Raw genomic sequence first — 18,474 nt, 5'->3', positions numbered from 1 at the left:
TGCACAAGAACCATAACTCTATCTAAAGTAATTACAGAGTTATTGCCCTTTGTTACTTTTCCATTGCTTTTTTTGTCCGGACCATAACTTGAAGACTAATGGTTGGAATTCAATATAACTTCATACAATGGTCAAGCACATTGAGAGGAAGTGCAGTGCACAAGAACCATAACTCCATATTGACTGATTACAGAGTTATTGCCCTTTGTTACTTTTCCTTGTCCAGAGCATAACTTGAAAACTACTTTTTGGAATTCAATACAACTTCATACAGTTGTCAAGGACATTAAAAGGAAGTGCAGTGCACAAAAGCCATAACTCCATTTTGACATAATACAAAGTTACTGCCCTTTGATACTTTTCCTTGTCAGGAGCATAACTTAAAACGTACTGGTTGGAATTCAAAACAACTTCATACAATGGTCAAGCACAATAAGAGGAAGTGCAGTGCATAAGAACTATAACTATATCTTCAGTATTTATAGAGTTAATGCCCTTTGTTCCTTTTCTTTGTCTTTCTGGACTTATTACAGAGTAATTCAATTAAACTTCATCAATGGCCGACCACATTGAAAGAAAATGCAACATACAAGAACCACAACTATCTTTAATTGCCCACAACCATAACTCTATATTTCAATTCTTTTACAAGGTATTCTGTTACTAGTAACATCCTCATTTCCGAAGCAGTCTTGTGGGGGTATTAATCACATTTAGTGATAGTTCTAGTTTCCTAATAAAGTGATAAATTACACGATACTTCGATATATTGCATGAAAATTGACCTTTCTTAGTCGACTTATACTGCCTGTTCAGTTTGATATAAAGGTTGTACTTTTCTAGAATTTTTTTCATTGCTGCCATAGGGCTTATTTTTGGCTCTACAGTTTGATTTTTTGAATAGATTTAGCTTTAGTATAGCTTTTCAATTATGTAGTTATAACCTGGGGTTACAGTTACGAACTTTTTAATTCATTTACTACTGAAGACTCGTCACTAGTAACATGTTTTTTAAAAAATTTTAATTAGGTTTCTGTCAAATTCCCCTAGGGCGGTTTTTTTTTAACGAATTTTTTACCCCCAACAAGTTTTATAAAGCCCCCTCTTTTTTGAGGGGTTTGGGGTCGATGACTTCTAAACCAAATTACCTTTTCTGGCGTGGGTTTTAAACCCCGGGGAGCTTTGGGAGTTTAGGCGGAGGAAGGGGCGTTAGTTTTCTGGTTTTTAACTCTCCAGAATGATTTGGGTTTGGAAACTAAACCCCCCATAAGAAAGAAATTTTCTGTTGGGAAAAAAGGGGTTTAAAAAGAAACAAACAAAAAAAGTTTTTTTGATAATCCCTGAACCCAAAAATTAAAAGGGGCTGCTCTATTTTAAAATCATGTTCAATTCTTCGTGTTTATTGTCTCCATTTAAAAGAGGGAGATGCCCAATTTTGAGGGTGGGCATTTAATTTTGAAACAATTTCTGTTCCCTTAAACTACTCCTTTATTCACTATATAATCTATACACAAGTAAATTATTTTTCTAAAGAGCTTTCATATGACAATTGCTTTTTATTTTTTACCAATTTTGTTGAATGATAAATGGATGATTTTTTTTTCATTTCACTGTCTTATGATGAGTATCGTAACAAATAAAACCTGGTAAAAGTATTGTTTTGTTATCATTTAACAATGTAACAATAGTTTTGCTTTAAAATTCTGGGTTTAACTGCTAGCTTGCAATTATAAGGTAATTTTTTGGTTTTGGGCATATTTTTTCCCCCAGAATTTTGGGAACATGACCCATACCCGAGGAATAAGGAATTTGAGCATTGTTTTGTTAAAAATTGGGAAAAAATGTGCAACTGAAATTTTGCAGTGATCAGGAAAAAATGCAAACAATCACTGTCTAGGGTGGCATTTCAATTTAATGAATGTAAAAAAATCATTTTAAAATTTTTTATTCAACATTTTAAATGGGAATTTCTTCCTGTGGATTGACTATTTTCAATTTGGAATATGACCAACAGTATAACAGACCACAGACAACAATATTGGATCATTAATTTTGTTACGATAAGTATGTTTTAATTTTTTCAGAGATTTTCTGGTCACACACTGGGCAAACTTGAACTTTTTCAGCACATTCTTCACACATCCTATGATGTGTACAGGGTAAAAATAAAATGTTTGTATCATTCTCTCGACATACCATACATTTCATTATATCTCGAAGTCGGCGATTTTCTTCCTCGGGATCTATGAATGAAAAAAATATCATTTCTATACCACATAACAATACATCTTTTCTATAATATTTAAAGAAACACACAGGGTTCTAGTCAATGCTAACCAAAAATAAATCTTACCTACCGGTATATACCTATATGATAGAATAAATAATAAACAACATTACTGTGGTCATATGACTTGAGAAAATTACAATGGGTAACACAAGAGTGATCTGTGATCACATGTGTTGCCCGATGATAGCCATGATAAATAAGAAATATTGATTAAATAAAATGCATATTTTCATTTTCAATGTAAAAATTTATTTTCACTGCAATGAAATATATTTTCCGTATTTTCACTGGAATCTTGCCAATTTTTTTCTGAACTCTGCCAGTAAACAAAATTTAAGGGATTTGTAGTATGAAAATTATCAAATTTCACTGGCTATCACCACTCACGAAATATTTATTTTGTATACCACTTGATGAAAATAAATCGTGTATTTATAGAAAAAAACTTGAATATCCTCTATTTATTAAAGAATAATGTTGGAAGAGGGTGATCCCTGTATATCACCACTACTCAGTAGCAGGTGACACAAAAATCAATGCAAGCCTATATTATTCAATAATTATTTAAAGCACCAGATACTTCCAATCACAGTACCTTGCTTAAACTTGTATGTATTTCTATACATTTCAACTTTTACCTTTCTTGTTATACCCAGAAGTCCACTGTGAAAATATTAAAATATTTGCGAAAGACCAGAATAGTCAATATTAGATATTAAAATACACATGTACAAAAAGACATAAACAACAATACATGTACATATAGCAAAAAGTAACCCCCTGGAATGCCAGACATAGATATAGCTAGCTGTATTACCATATACTAAGCCAGACAAAATGAGCAGAATGAGTGTAGTAAACCAGAATCCATGTTTTAAAGCAAGCAAGATAATTGTAAAACATAAAAACTTAACATTATTACATACTTTATACTAAACACTATGAATCTGAAATTTGGGGCTGTCATGTTTATAGGTTTTAACAGGTACAGCCGGTTTTTAGCTAAAAAACGTTTAGACAAGAATTTGTAAGAGTTACAAATGTCCCCAGCCTCAGGAAAGTTTTATATGAAGCATAAAATTGTGCTATTTCAAAAGATTGAGGTATGGATCTCAGGACTTTCAGTCCAAAATTATGATCAATGCTAGATCTGCAAATGCAACAATTTTAATACAGAGATAACATGAAACACGGAATTTAAAAATCTATCATGTTAAGCTTTGACCTCTAAGTGTGACCTTGACCTTGGAGGTAAGGGTGCAGGTGTTGTACATGACATCGTCTTATTATTGTAACTGTGCCAAGTATTTTCAAAATCCCTTGAACTATGAAGAAGTTATAGATTAGACACAAAATATACCCTATAACAGACTATGATAATTTTTTACCTCTAAGTCTGACCTTGGAGGTAGGGACCCATGTTATGCGTCTGTCATGTGGTCTTACAATTGTGATAATTTGTGGGAAGTATTTTTAAAATCCCTTGATCTATGAAAAAGTTATGGACTGGACACAAAATATACCCTATCACAGACTATGTAAATCTTTGACCTCTAAGTGTGATCTTGACCTTGGAGGTAGGGACACAGGTGTTACACATGACATATCATCTTATCATTATGACTATTTGTGCCAAGTATTTTCAAAATCCCTCGATCTATGAAGAAGTTATGGACGGGACACAAAATATACCATATAACAGACTCTGTTAACCTTTGACCTCTAAGCTTGACCTTTGAGGTAGGGGTGCAGTGGTTGTACTTGACATATTGTCTTATTATTGTGACTATTTGTGCCAAGTTATTTCAGAATCCCTTGAACTATTAAGAAGTTATAGATCAGACAAAAAATATACCCTATAACAGACTATTAATTTTTGACCTCTAAGTGTGACCTTGACCTTGGAGGTAGGGTTGCAGGTGAAACAAGAAAGTGTGATGGACGGACGGAAAGACGGAAATTCTAATGGGAGAGTATTAATGTGGCTACTCTATTGTTCTTTTTAGCCTAACAAAAGAAAATAGCCACATAAAAGCATTACTGAATGAATGACATCAAAGAGAAAGAACAGTTACCTATTGTCCTTCAAGCCACATTATTACTGTCCCATAAGAGCGGGTGGACAGACCGACAACCGGAGCCTATTTCTATATCCCAATTTTTTCTTCGTAAAGGTGGGGGACAAAAAAGAACTGGTAACCGAATTAATATTTGACAAAGAGGCTAAAAAGTTTCAAATTGATTCTTTATATTAACTCTGTTTTTTACAACAAGATATGACGATTGGTTTGTATTTTAGTTGTACTCAATGATATAATTCGAGAACTGTACAACCCTAACAGAAAATAGTTAGTCCATTTTCAGATATGTATTGTAATCATTTTGAGTACAACAAAATACAAACAAAATGCCATATCTTGTAATGAAGAAATAGTCAATGTTGACAAGTACCAGTATTTTATTAGTATAGTCGGTTAAACATAAAACACAGTTATAAGGTTGCCTTTTAAACAGTTAGCATTTTTCTAACTGTGACATCCCAAAATTTTTATTATATTTTATAGAGAAAACAGATGTTTTATATTTTCATTAATTTTTATTATCACATTAAAAAATGGGATTTAACTCAATACAGGATTGGAGCAGTACCTCTAGACGCTTGCAGAAATCATGATCACAAAATAGACAAATATCGTTTTTTTCGCTGATTTTTACATTTTTCATTCGTTATCATACTTAAATCGGTGTGAAAAGATGAATTAGACCTATTAAAGTTCATTCCGTTGCGTGAAAAAGCAAGATTTTGGCATTTTACGATTCAAGCGCCTTGCCCGGTATATACCGGAACACGGTATTTAGTGTCCTGCTCTAATCCTGTTTTTAGTCTCACTCTAAAAAATGTGTCTGCTGTCTTACACTCCATGCTAACTGATGAGAATAGCAGTGATTCTAACTTTACAATTATCAAATCCACCTCTAATTAAGGTCAGATGATTAATTTCTTGTTTAATACTATTGCACTGAAAGTTAAGACATACCCATGCTAATTCATCACTAAAATCAAAACCATAGCAATGACCTGAGAGTTTGGAGACAAAAGAAAAGTAAACACATGGCTAATCTCCCCATGATAATGTACTGCCAACTGCCACAGGGAGTGGTAGCAAATGCGGCAACAGATTGGTGCAATATTCTTATATGTGAAAAAAAATTTAAAGACTCCCAAAATCCACTAATCTATGAAAGCAGTATGCCTCCAGATTTGTGCTCATATTTGTTTTTAAAAGTAAAATATTGTGAATTGAACAATGAAAAGTAATAAACACATAACAAATGGCACTGATAATCCATGTAAATTACCAGAGAGAGTTTAAATATGCCAAAAGATCCCATACTGTGTTAGTCATACAGTAGAAATAGTCACACAGTAGATATATGTTGAAAAAATAAAGCAAAATCAGTCGTTAATTGCACATTACATGTAAATTATTACTTGAAACTTAAATCTTTTTACTTCTTTAAAATCTTAGTACATCTTTCTCAAGTTTGATTTTCTTGAAATATTTTGACTCATCTGAAGGCATGCAGCTTTAAAGAATAGTTTCAGTATCAAAAGAATGTAATAATTATAAGACTGATTATTTTCTATGGTGCAGTTGTTATATTTACCCAAGTTTTCAGGAAGCAAAACAGCAGCTGTGGCTCCTGAAAAAAAATTAATGTAAAAGTATGCGAAAGCTAAAAAGGTATCAATGAACTTCAGTGACAGAAGAAGCCTAAGTTATGCCACAGCAAAAAAGTTATCAATGAACCAAAGTAACAAAAGAAGGCTGAAATGTCTACAATAAAAGTTGAATGAGCAGATATAAAAGATCAGTGACCTTGACCAAAGTGACCAATTCATCCAATCAAAGTAAAAGGACTATCAAAAGGTATCTACCTACCAAATATGAAAGATATCAGTCAATAATTTTTTAAGTTAACTTTTTTAAGTATTTAATTTATGTTGATAATTCAGAATTTAACTTAAAGTCAGGTAGAATAATTGTTCCTAGACAATGTACTTTCTCTCTATGGCCTCTTACACTATGTTAAGTTACTATTTTAATCAGTCCTTCAGTTCTTTTCAACATCATCCTCCAGATACAAGTGTAACAGAAAGACAGAAGAATGACCAAAGCCGTTCCTACATGTATATGCTCCCTCTCTTCTTGGAGCATAAAAAATCAGTGTTTATTAACTCAACTTGTATTTTATTTTCATATTTCATATTTTTACAACGGTAAACAAAAAAACTATTTAAATGCATCATTGTTATTTCAAGAATATTACTCCCCCAGCCCTTCCATCCCTTATTAATGTCTAAAAATGAGACATTTTCAATAGAAAAACTAACCAAGATAGGTGTCCATGGGTGAATCTGGGGGCAAGGCCTCGCCTCTTGCTTCACGATCTCTAAGAATCCGCACAAGATCTGTGGAACCATAGTCATTCTCTTTACCAGGAGCAGCTGAAAAAAAACCCTTTACATATAAGTATGTTACATATAACAAATCTCCTGTAAAGTAACTGTCCGTAACATTTGCAAAATTTCAAGTGAAAACCTTCAATAGTTTTGAATACTGATCTTGCATGCAAAAAATTAAACAATAATTTTTTTCCAGTTCACAAAGGGCTATAATTCAGTCAATAGCCATTTTAGAGTTCAGGACCTTGGATAGTGAACTCTTATTTTGATCATAAAGACATGTGTAAAGTTTCAAACACACATCTCTTCAGTGATTGATGGATGAGATATGAAGTTGCAAACAAAACTGTCACCAAGTTACACTAATACTGATGCCCTCGTGTGGTGGATAGCCATAATATTTTTTAAATAGGCAAGTTAATAGGATGGAAATTCTCTTTTTTGTTATATATAACATTTGCATTATAACATTATGCTATCTGATATGTTAAAACAACACCTATTGTTCACACAATGCATAAAAAACACATTTTTTGTCAATGCTGTTTGTTATTTTTTATAGACAACTATAAATAAAATCTATTTTTATCCTGCAGGGGAAATGAGACAACATTCACTGTTTTTGTTGTCTTTAATGCTTATAAAAATTCTAGTTGTAATTGGATGGAGAAGTATCTTACCTTGACGTTTATATTCATCGATAGCGATCAAAACTGCACGTCGAGAAAAACCAATTCCAATCACAGAGTGAGCAGCGTATGTGTTCAGAGGACCTGAAATAAAATGAATAACACTTCAAACTCTTATATGATTTCCTTTTTTACCCCCTTCTCATTGTTTTTTATTCATTTATATATTTTTTGTCAGAGTTTAAGCCTAATCAAATAGTTGGTTTAGGTAATGATTTTGTTTTAACTCCCTTAGAAAGTACAAGATAGAGTAAAATTTCACTTTTCACAAATTTGTATATGGATGTGAGCACCAACAATTGCGAACAGAGGACCATTCTCCATACTTAAAAACTTATGAAAGTGTAATTTAATAAACACTTCAACCCAGTCAATGAAGTTTGAAATAAACTTTTTTTTAAGTAATGATAAAGGCTTACATTTTAAATTCAATCGATGGTGTTTTTAAGCTGAATGCGACCAGATGAGCCAGAATATTTCATGAAAATAAAACTTGAGAAAATGCACTCAAATTTCAAGATAAGATTTAAGATTCAAGTAATAATTTACATGATGTGTCGATTAATGACTGATTTATTACCATGTTTCTACTGTGTCACTATTGCAGCAAGTGCTATTTTTTGTTATTTTGACATCTTTTTGGTAATTTACCTGAATTGTTAGTGTTGCTTGCAATGTGTACATAATCTTCTTTGTTCACTTTACTGTATTTTACTCCTAAATACATTTTTAAGATTCTGTGAAAAATACCATGACTCTGTCAACATGCTGCTTTAAAGATATACCAATGTCCATACAACTTACTATTGTCTTCTAAGTTCAAGTCTTCCATCCCTTGTTGCACAGGTCCAGTTCTTCCAGCCCCTTGTGCTACTGCAGGAATTATAACAGATGGGTCCTATATCAACAAGATGAAAATACTATTCAATATAGCTACACTTTCTAACCCTTAACCTGCTTAATCATTTGAGCCGCGTCACGACAAAACCAACACAGTGCGTATGCGACCAGCATGGATCCAGACCAGCCTGCGCATCCGCATAGTCTGATCAGGATCCATGCTGTTTGCCATCAGTTTCTCTACTTGTAATAGGGTTGGTAAGCGAACAGCATGGATCCTGATCCAACTGTGCGGATGCGCAGGCTGGTCTGGATCCATGCTGGTCGCAAACCCATTATGTTGGTTTTGTCATGGCACGGCTCAATTTTATTCTCCTTCCTTTCATTTTGGTACAGTCCATTCTAATTAAAAGGGATTTCTATTATCAAAATACAAAAAGTTTGAACTACCAACAGTATAGAGCCTGGGTGTGCTTGCTTATTGGGCTCTATATTGAAGACAAAAAGCAAATCACTTTAAATTCTAGCAGGTTAAAGGACTTATAAATAAATTATCAAAATGAGGGAAAAGATTCATTATTATTAAGAGTTCACAGAATAAAACATTACATGACAAGATGTTCAATAGCTAACCCTTCTCACTTATACTAAATTTTACCAGCATCATACTTTATATATAAAGTAATTCTGTATACATATTATGTACTTAAGGCAGCCAAAACATAGCTTTATAAGACAGGTTTACATCATTTAATTACTTGGATACAAAGTTAATTTATCAATATTCAACTGATGTAGAAATTCACATCATATGGAATTATAATACTGCAACATAATTAACCTCTTCTTCAGCACGAGCCTGTGCCGCCGCCTGCTGTACCATGTTGATATATTCCTGCCCTTTAATCTGTCTCACATACTGACATTGTGGGAACCATCTGGCATGTTCTATCCAAGGATCGTCATCTGCGTCCCAGCGCTGTAACCCTCCGTCACATGTGAAACATCTACAGAGGTCGTTCATTCCTGTATAACGCATGATAATGATTTAACTGTTTTTTCTAATATTTATGCCCATTTCTAACACATTTCCGGTCATATCTCAGTGGTTGATCCAACAAGTTGAATATGCCATTAACATTTAAGTTTGTACTCACCACAAACAGTTAAAATTTAAACACTTTCAAGTTGATATTTTGATTGATGGAAGAAGTACTATATTCTTTTATACAGCATACTTTTAAGATACATGAAAACAGCTAGTTTTGGCTCCCTACTAGCCTATCAAATCACTAATACATGAAAATAAGTTAAAAACTGACATGACCCTCATTAGTCAATGTTGCATATAGCAATATTTACCTGTGTAAAACAAGCCAGCATCAGCCAACCTTTGTGGACTTTGTTGTGCAGTGGTTGGCCATTTGTCAAATGAACTTAATCTTGCTGGCATCTCCTTAAACTGAGGGTTCCTGACTCTTGCTGCAGTGCTCTCACTCCCTGCTAAATAAAAATTTATTCACAGAAAATACTTAAAACCTAATTCATCATAAATGCTCTGGAAATACTCAAACCTTGTTCCAAGCAAACAAGTAAACCTTATTCCCTTCAAATACACAAACCTTATTCCCAGCAAAAAGCTTAACTTTTTTTACAGAAAACTCCAAACAAACACATAAACCTTATTCTCAGCAAACAGTTAAACTTTATTTAAATCAGAGTCCTAGGAAACACATCAACCGTATTCCCCATAAACTGTTTAACTTTTTTTTTAAAGCAAACTATTAAAGGAACTCCACTGAGGTTTATAAGCCTAAAAACATAAAATTTTATTTTTTTACATAGTTAAACATGAGCATTTAAAACAGAAATATAAATAAAATATTGTTAAGAAATATACAAGAAATATATTGCAAGTCATATGTTTGTGCTATTTTCAGTCCAATTTGAGTGAAAAGGGTTTAAACGCTTTTCAATTTTTGGTCATTTTTCACTATTATAATAATTATTCTGGAAAACCGGTGCGAGCTAATGATCTGAAATTTTGCACACATGTTATTAGTATAGATCTACATCAAATGGAGTAATAGCTTCAAAAAAATATGTCCAGTCCCATCATGTCAAAAAACCTCAGTGGAGTCCCTTTAATTCTTATTCCCAGCTGATATTAATTCTATACCTTATTCCCTGAAAATACCTAAATTTCTTTAACCTGCAAACAACACTCAAACCTTATTCCAAGTAAACACTCAAACCTTATTGCCAGCAAATACTAAAACCTTATTTCAAGCAAACACTTGAACATGATTGCTAGCAAATATTCCAACCCTATTCCCTGCAATCAAATCTTATTCAAACCTTATTCCCAGTGATCAAACCTTATTCCCTTAAAAATCTGAACTAGTATCATGCTAAGGTACATAAAATATGAAATAGAGGTATATGGCAAAGACTGGATTAGAGTTGTTCGTTGTTTGCTTTATTAATCATGAAGAAAATTCAAAGTAAAATAATAAATCAGTATCCACAATATGAATCAATATTAACAATATGATATTTTTTTTTTCTTTTTTGGTTTGATTTTATGTCAACAGTATAGGCCAAAATGGTGACTTTCCAGCTATACTGATGGAGGAAGACCTCAGATGCCATTCCATGCATTATTTTAAGTACAAACAGGCACCTGAGTAGATCCATGGACCATTATTAAGCTAGCTAGATAGATTCAAAGTCTGCAGTAAGTGGCAAGTGGTAAGAAGTCAACAACCTTAACCACTTGGCCATAGACTATCATAGAATTATTACCTGCAGTTGTAGCAGTGTTGCCCGCCTGTTGTGATTGACTTGCCTGCAGATTATCCTACAACAAAATAATTACACATTGTACATACTTAGGGGTTAAATTGTCGTGATTAAATCTGTATCATTAAAATATATTTCATATCAGTGTATGAACAGAACAGATATTTTTATTAGACTTATACGTAAGTATATCATCTTAATACATAAACATCAATGTTAAACATGTCACATATCTAGAACATATTACAAGAGTTTAATCATATGCACTTTAACATATATTTACATATACTACATACATGTATAACAAAGACAGTAGGGTAATAAGTATACTACAGCGTATCAGGTCATATTATTTATATACGAATTTCGAATATATGAACATAATAATTCTATAACAATAAACATTCATCAAGATTCATAGAAATATAGAAAGAGATTGAACAGTGAAAATATAGTTGTGTGAACAAGTATCTTAAGTATTTCAAGCTGGCATAACAAACTTAAAATCGGCACATAAAATAACTAAATGGGACAAAAAATGAGCAGAAATTGCCCTTAAAACATTTGTAACTGCCTAACTGGGTAAAAATATGGTGATGAAATAATAAATTCAGACATTAAAGCATGTGATACAATACACTGGTCGTTATTATTTATAAGATTATTATACAATTTTAAAAACAATACTGAATTCTATTGCACTGAACAGTTAAACCTTTATAAGACAAGGTGCTAGTTGAGTCCAATACAGGTTTTGCAGCTGTGCAAATAAAGTCCAATAAAATCAGTATGGTACAAAACAATTTAACAAGAGCACCGCTAGGCGGAGCATTATATGCCCGAAAGTGTTTTTTTTTTTTAGTAAAGATGAAGCATTTGTAAGACATGGGACTAAAATAAAGTATTACCTCCTTCAAATAACAATCATCCTATGAAGTTTGAATATTGTGGGCTAAATGGAACTAAAGTTATGCTCAAGAAACTGTTTTCAATTTCTAAGTAATAGTGACCTTGACCTTTGACCTTGTGACCCCAAAATCAATAGGGGTCTTCTACCCAATATGGACAATTATCCTATGAAGTTTGAACACTGTGGGCCAAATAGAACTTAAGTTATGCTCCGGAAACTGTTTTCAGTTCTAAGGTAATAGTGACCTTGACCTTTGACCTTGTCACCCCAAAATCAATAGGGGTCTTCTACCCAATATCGTCAATCATCCTATGAAGTTTGAATACTGTGGGCCAAATGGAACTTAAGTTATGCTCCGGAAACTGTTTTCAGTTTTAAGGTCATAGTGACCTTGACCTTTGACCTGTGACCCCAAAATCTAAAGGGGTCTTCTACCAAATATGGACAATCATCCTATGAAGTTTGAACACTGTAGGACAAATGGAACTTAAGTTATGCTCCGGAAACTGTTTTCAGTTTTAAGGTCAGTGACCTTGACCTTTGACCTTGTGACCCCAAAATCAATAGGGGTCTTCTACTAAATATGGACAATCATCCTATGAAGTTTGAACACTGTGGGCCAAATGGAACTTAAGTTATGCTCCAAAAACTGTTTTCAGTTTTAAGGTCATAGTGACCTTGACCTTTGACCTTATGACCCCAAAATCAATAGGGGTCTTCTACCCAATATGGACAATCATCCTATGAAGTTTGAATATTGTGGGCCAAATGGAACTTAAGTTATGCTCCGGAAACCAAATTGCTAACGTTTTCAGTTTTAAGGTCATAGTGACCTTGACCTTTGACCTTATGACCCCAAAATCATTAGGGGTCTTCTACCCAATATGGACAATCATCCTATGAAGTTTGAATATTGTGGGCCAAATGGAACTTCAGTTAAGCTCCGGAAACCAAATTGCTAACAGACGGACGGACAGACGGACGGACAGACGGACAAACAGACGGACGCCAGGGGGTATAACATAATATGTCCGAAATTCTTTCGGGCATATAAAAATGACTCTTTATTTCATACCAAAACTTCTTTTGGAGATATATAAAATTATATTGAAGAAATCACTCAATTTGACAAAATCAACAATGTTTTTGTTTTATATTAAAGATACAAATGCTTTGACTACAATATGGATTTGATATGGTACTTGAGAACTTGGAAAATAAGGCGGGATATAATACAATATGGATTTGATATGGAATTTGTGAACTGGGAAAATAAGGCTAGATAGAATACAATATGGATTTAATATAGATATTTTAGACTTGGAAAATGAAATGGAGGCTAGATGGAGTAATAAGCATTTGATACAGATTTTTTGGATTCAGAAAATGAAAACCAGGCTAAATTGATAAGATAAGATCTAATAATTTTGGAATATCACACAGTGCAAATATGGAATTTTATTGATGACCATGAAAAATAATAATGGTTATTTGGCAGTGCATAACTTTTCTGGTTTAAAGAGGAAACCTTGCACATATTTTCACAAAAGGTATCTCATATGTCAAGCTGCATAATTACTTAAAGTTTTCCTTTTACCTCATTGACATATGTAACACACAAAACAAACTATTCAATACTTCCGTCAAATCAAGTTAAACTTATACTTCGTTCAAATCATGACAAGGAAGTTTTGAATAGCTTTTTGTGTATTTCATCATTGTTTGCGTATTGGACTATATCTAGTCCTGTTTCATATACAAGTATATAAGGTCAATAATACTAATGGGTTGAATAGAAATATTTCATGGTGTTAGACGATAATACAAGTGTAAGTGCCAAGTTATTTGCTATTTGGTTAAGTTTAGAAGTAAAAAACTTCCCCAAAAAAGTTAATTCCGCCTACTATTTTAAAGTTCAGACATAAAAGATTAGTTTAATAAAGCAAAAAGGATGTCAATGTCAATCTGACTTAATATATATCGTCTGAACCCACAGTACACATTCGGAGTATACTACATTGGATACTGGTATATGGTAAATAGCCTGGGTTACTGAGGTATTTATATAGATCTACTTCCTATAGCAAAATATAAAAGCCGATTTTAACCAGATTGCCAAGGATATGAAACTTGCTTGACTCATAACCTTTGTATTGCTAATAAGCTTTTTTTAAGCTTTTACATGGCACCAACTGTAAATGTCATATGGTGACTTTCCAGCTTTACTGGTGAACGAAGACTTCAGGTAACCTTCCATTCATTATTTCATGCACTAATTGGCAACCGAGTTAAACCATGGAAGTTCTATCAGCTGGCGGGATAGCTTTCTCACATAAACAAATTTGAACTCATGGGATGAGGGGCAAGTGTTTTGAAGTCAATGACCTTAACCACTTGGCCTTGGGTGCTTAACAAATGGCTAATAAGAGTACATATACACACATGCCAGTAGTTTGAATCTATAGGTACTTGTACAAATTCAGATGGAAATCTTAGTTGCAAAAACGGGTTAATAATACCAATTTTTAATTAAGACATGAATAAAGTATTTTAGTTACTCAAACATTACAATTGCTGCCTTTGTATTGAAATGAAATGTGTGTAGATAAAACATTATGACTTCTATGCAAGCTAGCTTAATGAATTAAAATAATCATACCTATTTATAGAGTTCATACAGGGAAAAATGAATAAAATTAATTGCATGGTAGTTTTTGCCACTGTAATATTATTTGCCAAATTCAAATATGACTGCCTTAGCAATAGTAAAATACATGTACATGTTTGATATCTAAAAAGTAAAACATTAGTCATACAAAATACATTAAGTACAGATTGTTCGGTGAAGAATTTTTTCAGAAAGTACAGATTTGTTAAATCAAGATCTATTTCAGATTATTCAGATTGTTCAATCAAGATCTATTTCAGAAAGCACAGATTGGTCAGTCAAGAGCTGTTTCAGAAAGTTCAGATTGTTCAGTCAAGAGCTGTTTCAGAAAGTATAGATTGGTCAGTCAAGAGCTTTTTCAGAAAGTTCAGATTATTCAGTCAAGAGCTGTTTCAGAAAGTACAGATTGTTCAGTCAAGATCTGTTTCAGAAAGTACAGATTGGTCAGTCAAGAGCTGTTTCAGAAAGTTCAGATTATTCAGTCAAGAGCTTTTTCAGAAAATTCATATTGTTCAGTCAAGAACTGTTTCAGAAAGTATAGATTGTTCAGTCAAGATCTGTTCAGAAAGTATAGATTGTGCAGTCAAGATCTGTTTCAGAAAGTACAGTTTATTCAACCAAAATCTGTTTCAGAAAGTACAGATTATTCAATCAAGATCTGTTTCAGAAGCATGAGAAAATGAGCCTTTTCATAAGTACTATGTTACTCTGTTTATGTAAGGAATAGTGATATACAATGTATGTATAAAGACTTACTCTATATGCAATAAACAAATCTTGTCCGAGAAGATCTTTTAGGAAGCTACAATCTGGAGAATGTTTTATGTGTTCAAACAGAGGTTCGTCCGCACCCGCCCAGTCCTTAAGACCAATACCACACTGGAAACACCTTATCAGGTCCAACCTCCCTACAATATCACACACAGAAGTATGTATACCATCAGGTCATGAATGTACATTGTACTAGCAGCAAAAGAATTATTATTATACAAGTTATCATTGTAAATCATTTTTTTATTGGTAGCAAATGCAAAGCCACCTTTCTAGCAGTGTTATAGACCTTTTTATGACATATACTGCTATAGATACACTGTACTTCTTTGTACTTTATTCTATAATTTTAAACAATGTCTTAAGAAAAAATGCAATCTCTTTGCCAAAAGCCACAATGGCATATAACAAAATGAGAAGAAAAAAAAATTGTTACACTACCTGTGTAAAAGAATCCATAGATAGCCATTCTTGCAGGATCCTGCCCTGTTGTTGCTGGCCAGTTAGTGAAAGACCGCTGTCGAGCTGGTTGATCCGAGTACTCAGGGTGTTTTGGTCGCTGCTGCGCTCTGCTGAAACGACTATCTGGTAACTCGCGACGTAGTCTCGTTCTCAATGTCCTCTCTGAATCTATAGATACAGTTGAGCTGGGAGTAGGAGATGATAAGTTGTTGGCGAATGCATTAAATGTTGACCTTGATGAGGTCACCACCAGTTGTCCAGGTGGAAGATCTAAGTCTCTATTACTAGCATCAGATACTTGTATAGGAGGCTGGTTCTGTGCACTCTCAGCAGCTTGAGAGCTGGAAGCACGACCATGTTGATTTCGTCTGTTTCCCTTATTTTTCCGTCTAGTTGGATATACGTAACCAGATACTCTCCATGACCTTTCATGATGTAACAGGGCTGTCAAATCTCTTAATAGCCAGCTTGTTTCTTTGCAATACTTATCATATCTGTCTAATAATGTATTGTCATCAGTGATGTATTTTTGCTTTAGATAATCGTTTAGTATCCAAAGCCAACTCTTTTGCAGCTTTCTTTTTCCATTTTGTTTTCTTTTCAGGACTTTCAGCTTTCAGTTTCCTTTTGAACCGACCAGATTGTCTTTTCTTTCTCTTTTTCCATTGTTTCTTAATGCCCAACTTGCAAACCTTTCTGATTCTTAATTTCTTCCTCTTCCAGTAAGCTTCTCTCCTTTTCATCCGATACTTGGTGTGAAGCTTGCTCCACTGTCTGTTTCTTTCCTGTTTCTGTTCATTATTATTTTTGGAAGTTTCTGAAAACTTTTTTCTTGATTCTATTGCATGTGTCTGTGTTGGTATATTTTGGCTTGGTATGTCTTCTTGATCAAGTGTTGAACTTACTTCATATATTATAGTAACATCAGATTGATCAACTTTACTCGACTTCAAAATTTCAAAAGTTTTCTCAGATGATAACTTCTCAATTTCTGGTTCTTGTCTTTCTTTTTCTTCTGATTCTATATCTGATTTGTTGGCCACTGTTACATGAGTGCAAGAGGAAGGCACTATGTTTTGGGACAATCTAACTTTAACATCTTTTCTTGTCTTACTTTGCACTGATTTATCACATTTTTTGTGGCATTTTACTTTATTTCTTTGATAATTTTTGACAGCTGCCAGATCTGTGAAAAGTGCATCAAAGTCTTTCGTTTTTAAACTGTCATAGTCTATTTTTGGTCTCCTGCCATTCAGACATGTCTTTTCAAAGTCTTCTTCTGGACAGATACTTACCAAATCTTCTTCCAAAATTCTTTTAGAAAATTTGAAGAAAAATTTCTTGCTACTTAAATTGACTACTATCCTGTTATCCTTTGCTTTTTCTGAAAATAACTTTAATACCTGTAAGACACTCTCTTTTCTGGTACCTTTAGGAATGACTACTTCATACCAAATATTATCTACTCTTCCATCCATTTTGGATCTGCTAACAGGATATCAGGAAGTGCTTCCTAAAAAGACAAAAAGCAAACAATGATCACAGGTCTTGCCTGATAATAGCCAATTCAGCAGTTGTATTGAGAGGTGGTAAGACAGTTTGTTCCCTATATATCGCGGCTACTCTGTAGCAAGTTGCAGTTATTGTGTACCAAGACAAAACAAGAGCACCGCTAGGCGGAGCATTATATGCCCAAAAGTACTTTTTCTTTTAGTAAGGATGAAGCATTTGTAAGACATGGGAATTAAATACAGTATTACCTCCTTCAAAAATCAATCCTCCTTTATAGCTGAAGAACATTCATGTATATATACAGTTGCTGTTTTCAAAGCACCACCATCAAGTTGTTATCTTGTAAGTAAAAATGCTACAATGGACACAGGGGTATAAAGCTTTTAATCCTATAAAAATTTTACAGCCGTAGATTGATATATGCTATGGTTATTGAGCAAAAACTGTTTCCAGTTTAAAGGTGATAGTAACCTTGATCTTTGACCTTGTGATCCCAAAATCAATAGGGGTCTTCTACCCAATATGGACAATCCTCCTATGAAGTTTGAATACTGTGGGTCAAATGGAACTTAAGTTATGCTCTAGAAACCATTTTCAGTATTAAGCTAATAGTGACCATGACCTTTGACCTCGTGACCCCAAAATCAATAGCGGTCTTCTACCCAATATGGGCAATCATCCTATGAAAATTGAATACTGTGGGCCAAATGGAACTTAAGTTATGCTACGGAAACTGTTATCAGTTTTACAGTAATAGTGACCTTGACCTTTGACTTTATGACCCCAAAATCAATAGTGGTCTTCTACCCAATATGGACAATCATCCTATGAAGTTTGAAAACTGTGGGCCAAATGGAACTTAAGTTATGCTCCGGAAACCATTTTCAGTATTCAAATAATAGTGACCTTGACCTTTGACCTTGTGACCCCAAAATCAATAGGGGTCTTCTACCCAATATGGACAATCATCCTATGAAGTTTGAATACAGTGGGCCAAATGGAACTTAAGTTATGCTCAGGAAACCATTTTCAGTATTCAAATAATAGTGACCTTGACCTTTG

General features: G+C 33.6%; 1 protein-coding gene across 1 annotated transcript; it reads right to left on the bottom strand.

Moving 5' to 3' along the window:
• Positions 1–2,038: 2,038 nt before the first annotated feature.
• Positions 2,039–16,514, bottom strand: LOC132716957 (baculoviral IAP repeat-containing protein 2-like). The gene is made up of 10 exons (XM_060700302.1): positions 15,880–16,514; positions 15,424–15,575; positions 11,093–11,147; positions 9,650–9,787; positions 9,129–9,313; positions 8,252–8,345; positions 7,439–7,531; positions 6,687–6,800; positions 5,960–5,995; positions 2,039–2,243 (listed from the first exon to the last, which is right to left on the bottom strand). The coding sequence occupies exons 1-10, from the start codon at positions 15,905–15,907 to the stop codon at positions 2,056–2,058; spliced, it is 1,083 nt and encodes a 360-aa protein (XP_060556285.1). The 5' UTR covers positions 15,908–16,514; the 3' UTR covers positions 2,039–2,055.
• Positions 16,515–18,474: the final 1,960 nt, after the last annotated feature.

The sequence above is a fragment of the Ruditapes philippinarum genome, unplaced genomic scaffold (genome assembly GCF_026571515.1).
Source record: "Ruditapes philippinarum isolate M1 unplaced genomic scaffold, ASM2657151v2 ctg2142_1_1_1_1, whole genome shotgun sequence".
NCBI classification, from domain to species: Eukaryota; Metazoa; Mollusca; class Bivalvia; order Venerida; family Veneridae; genus Ruditapes; species Ruditapes philippinarum.
Note: the sequence above shows the minus strand (reverse complement) of the source record. Positions and strands in the feature narration are given on the sequence as shown.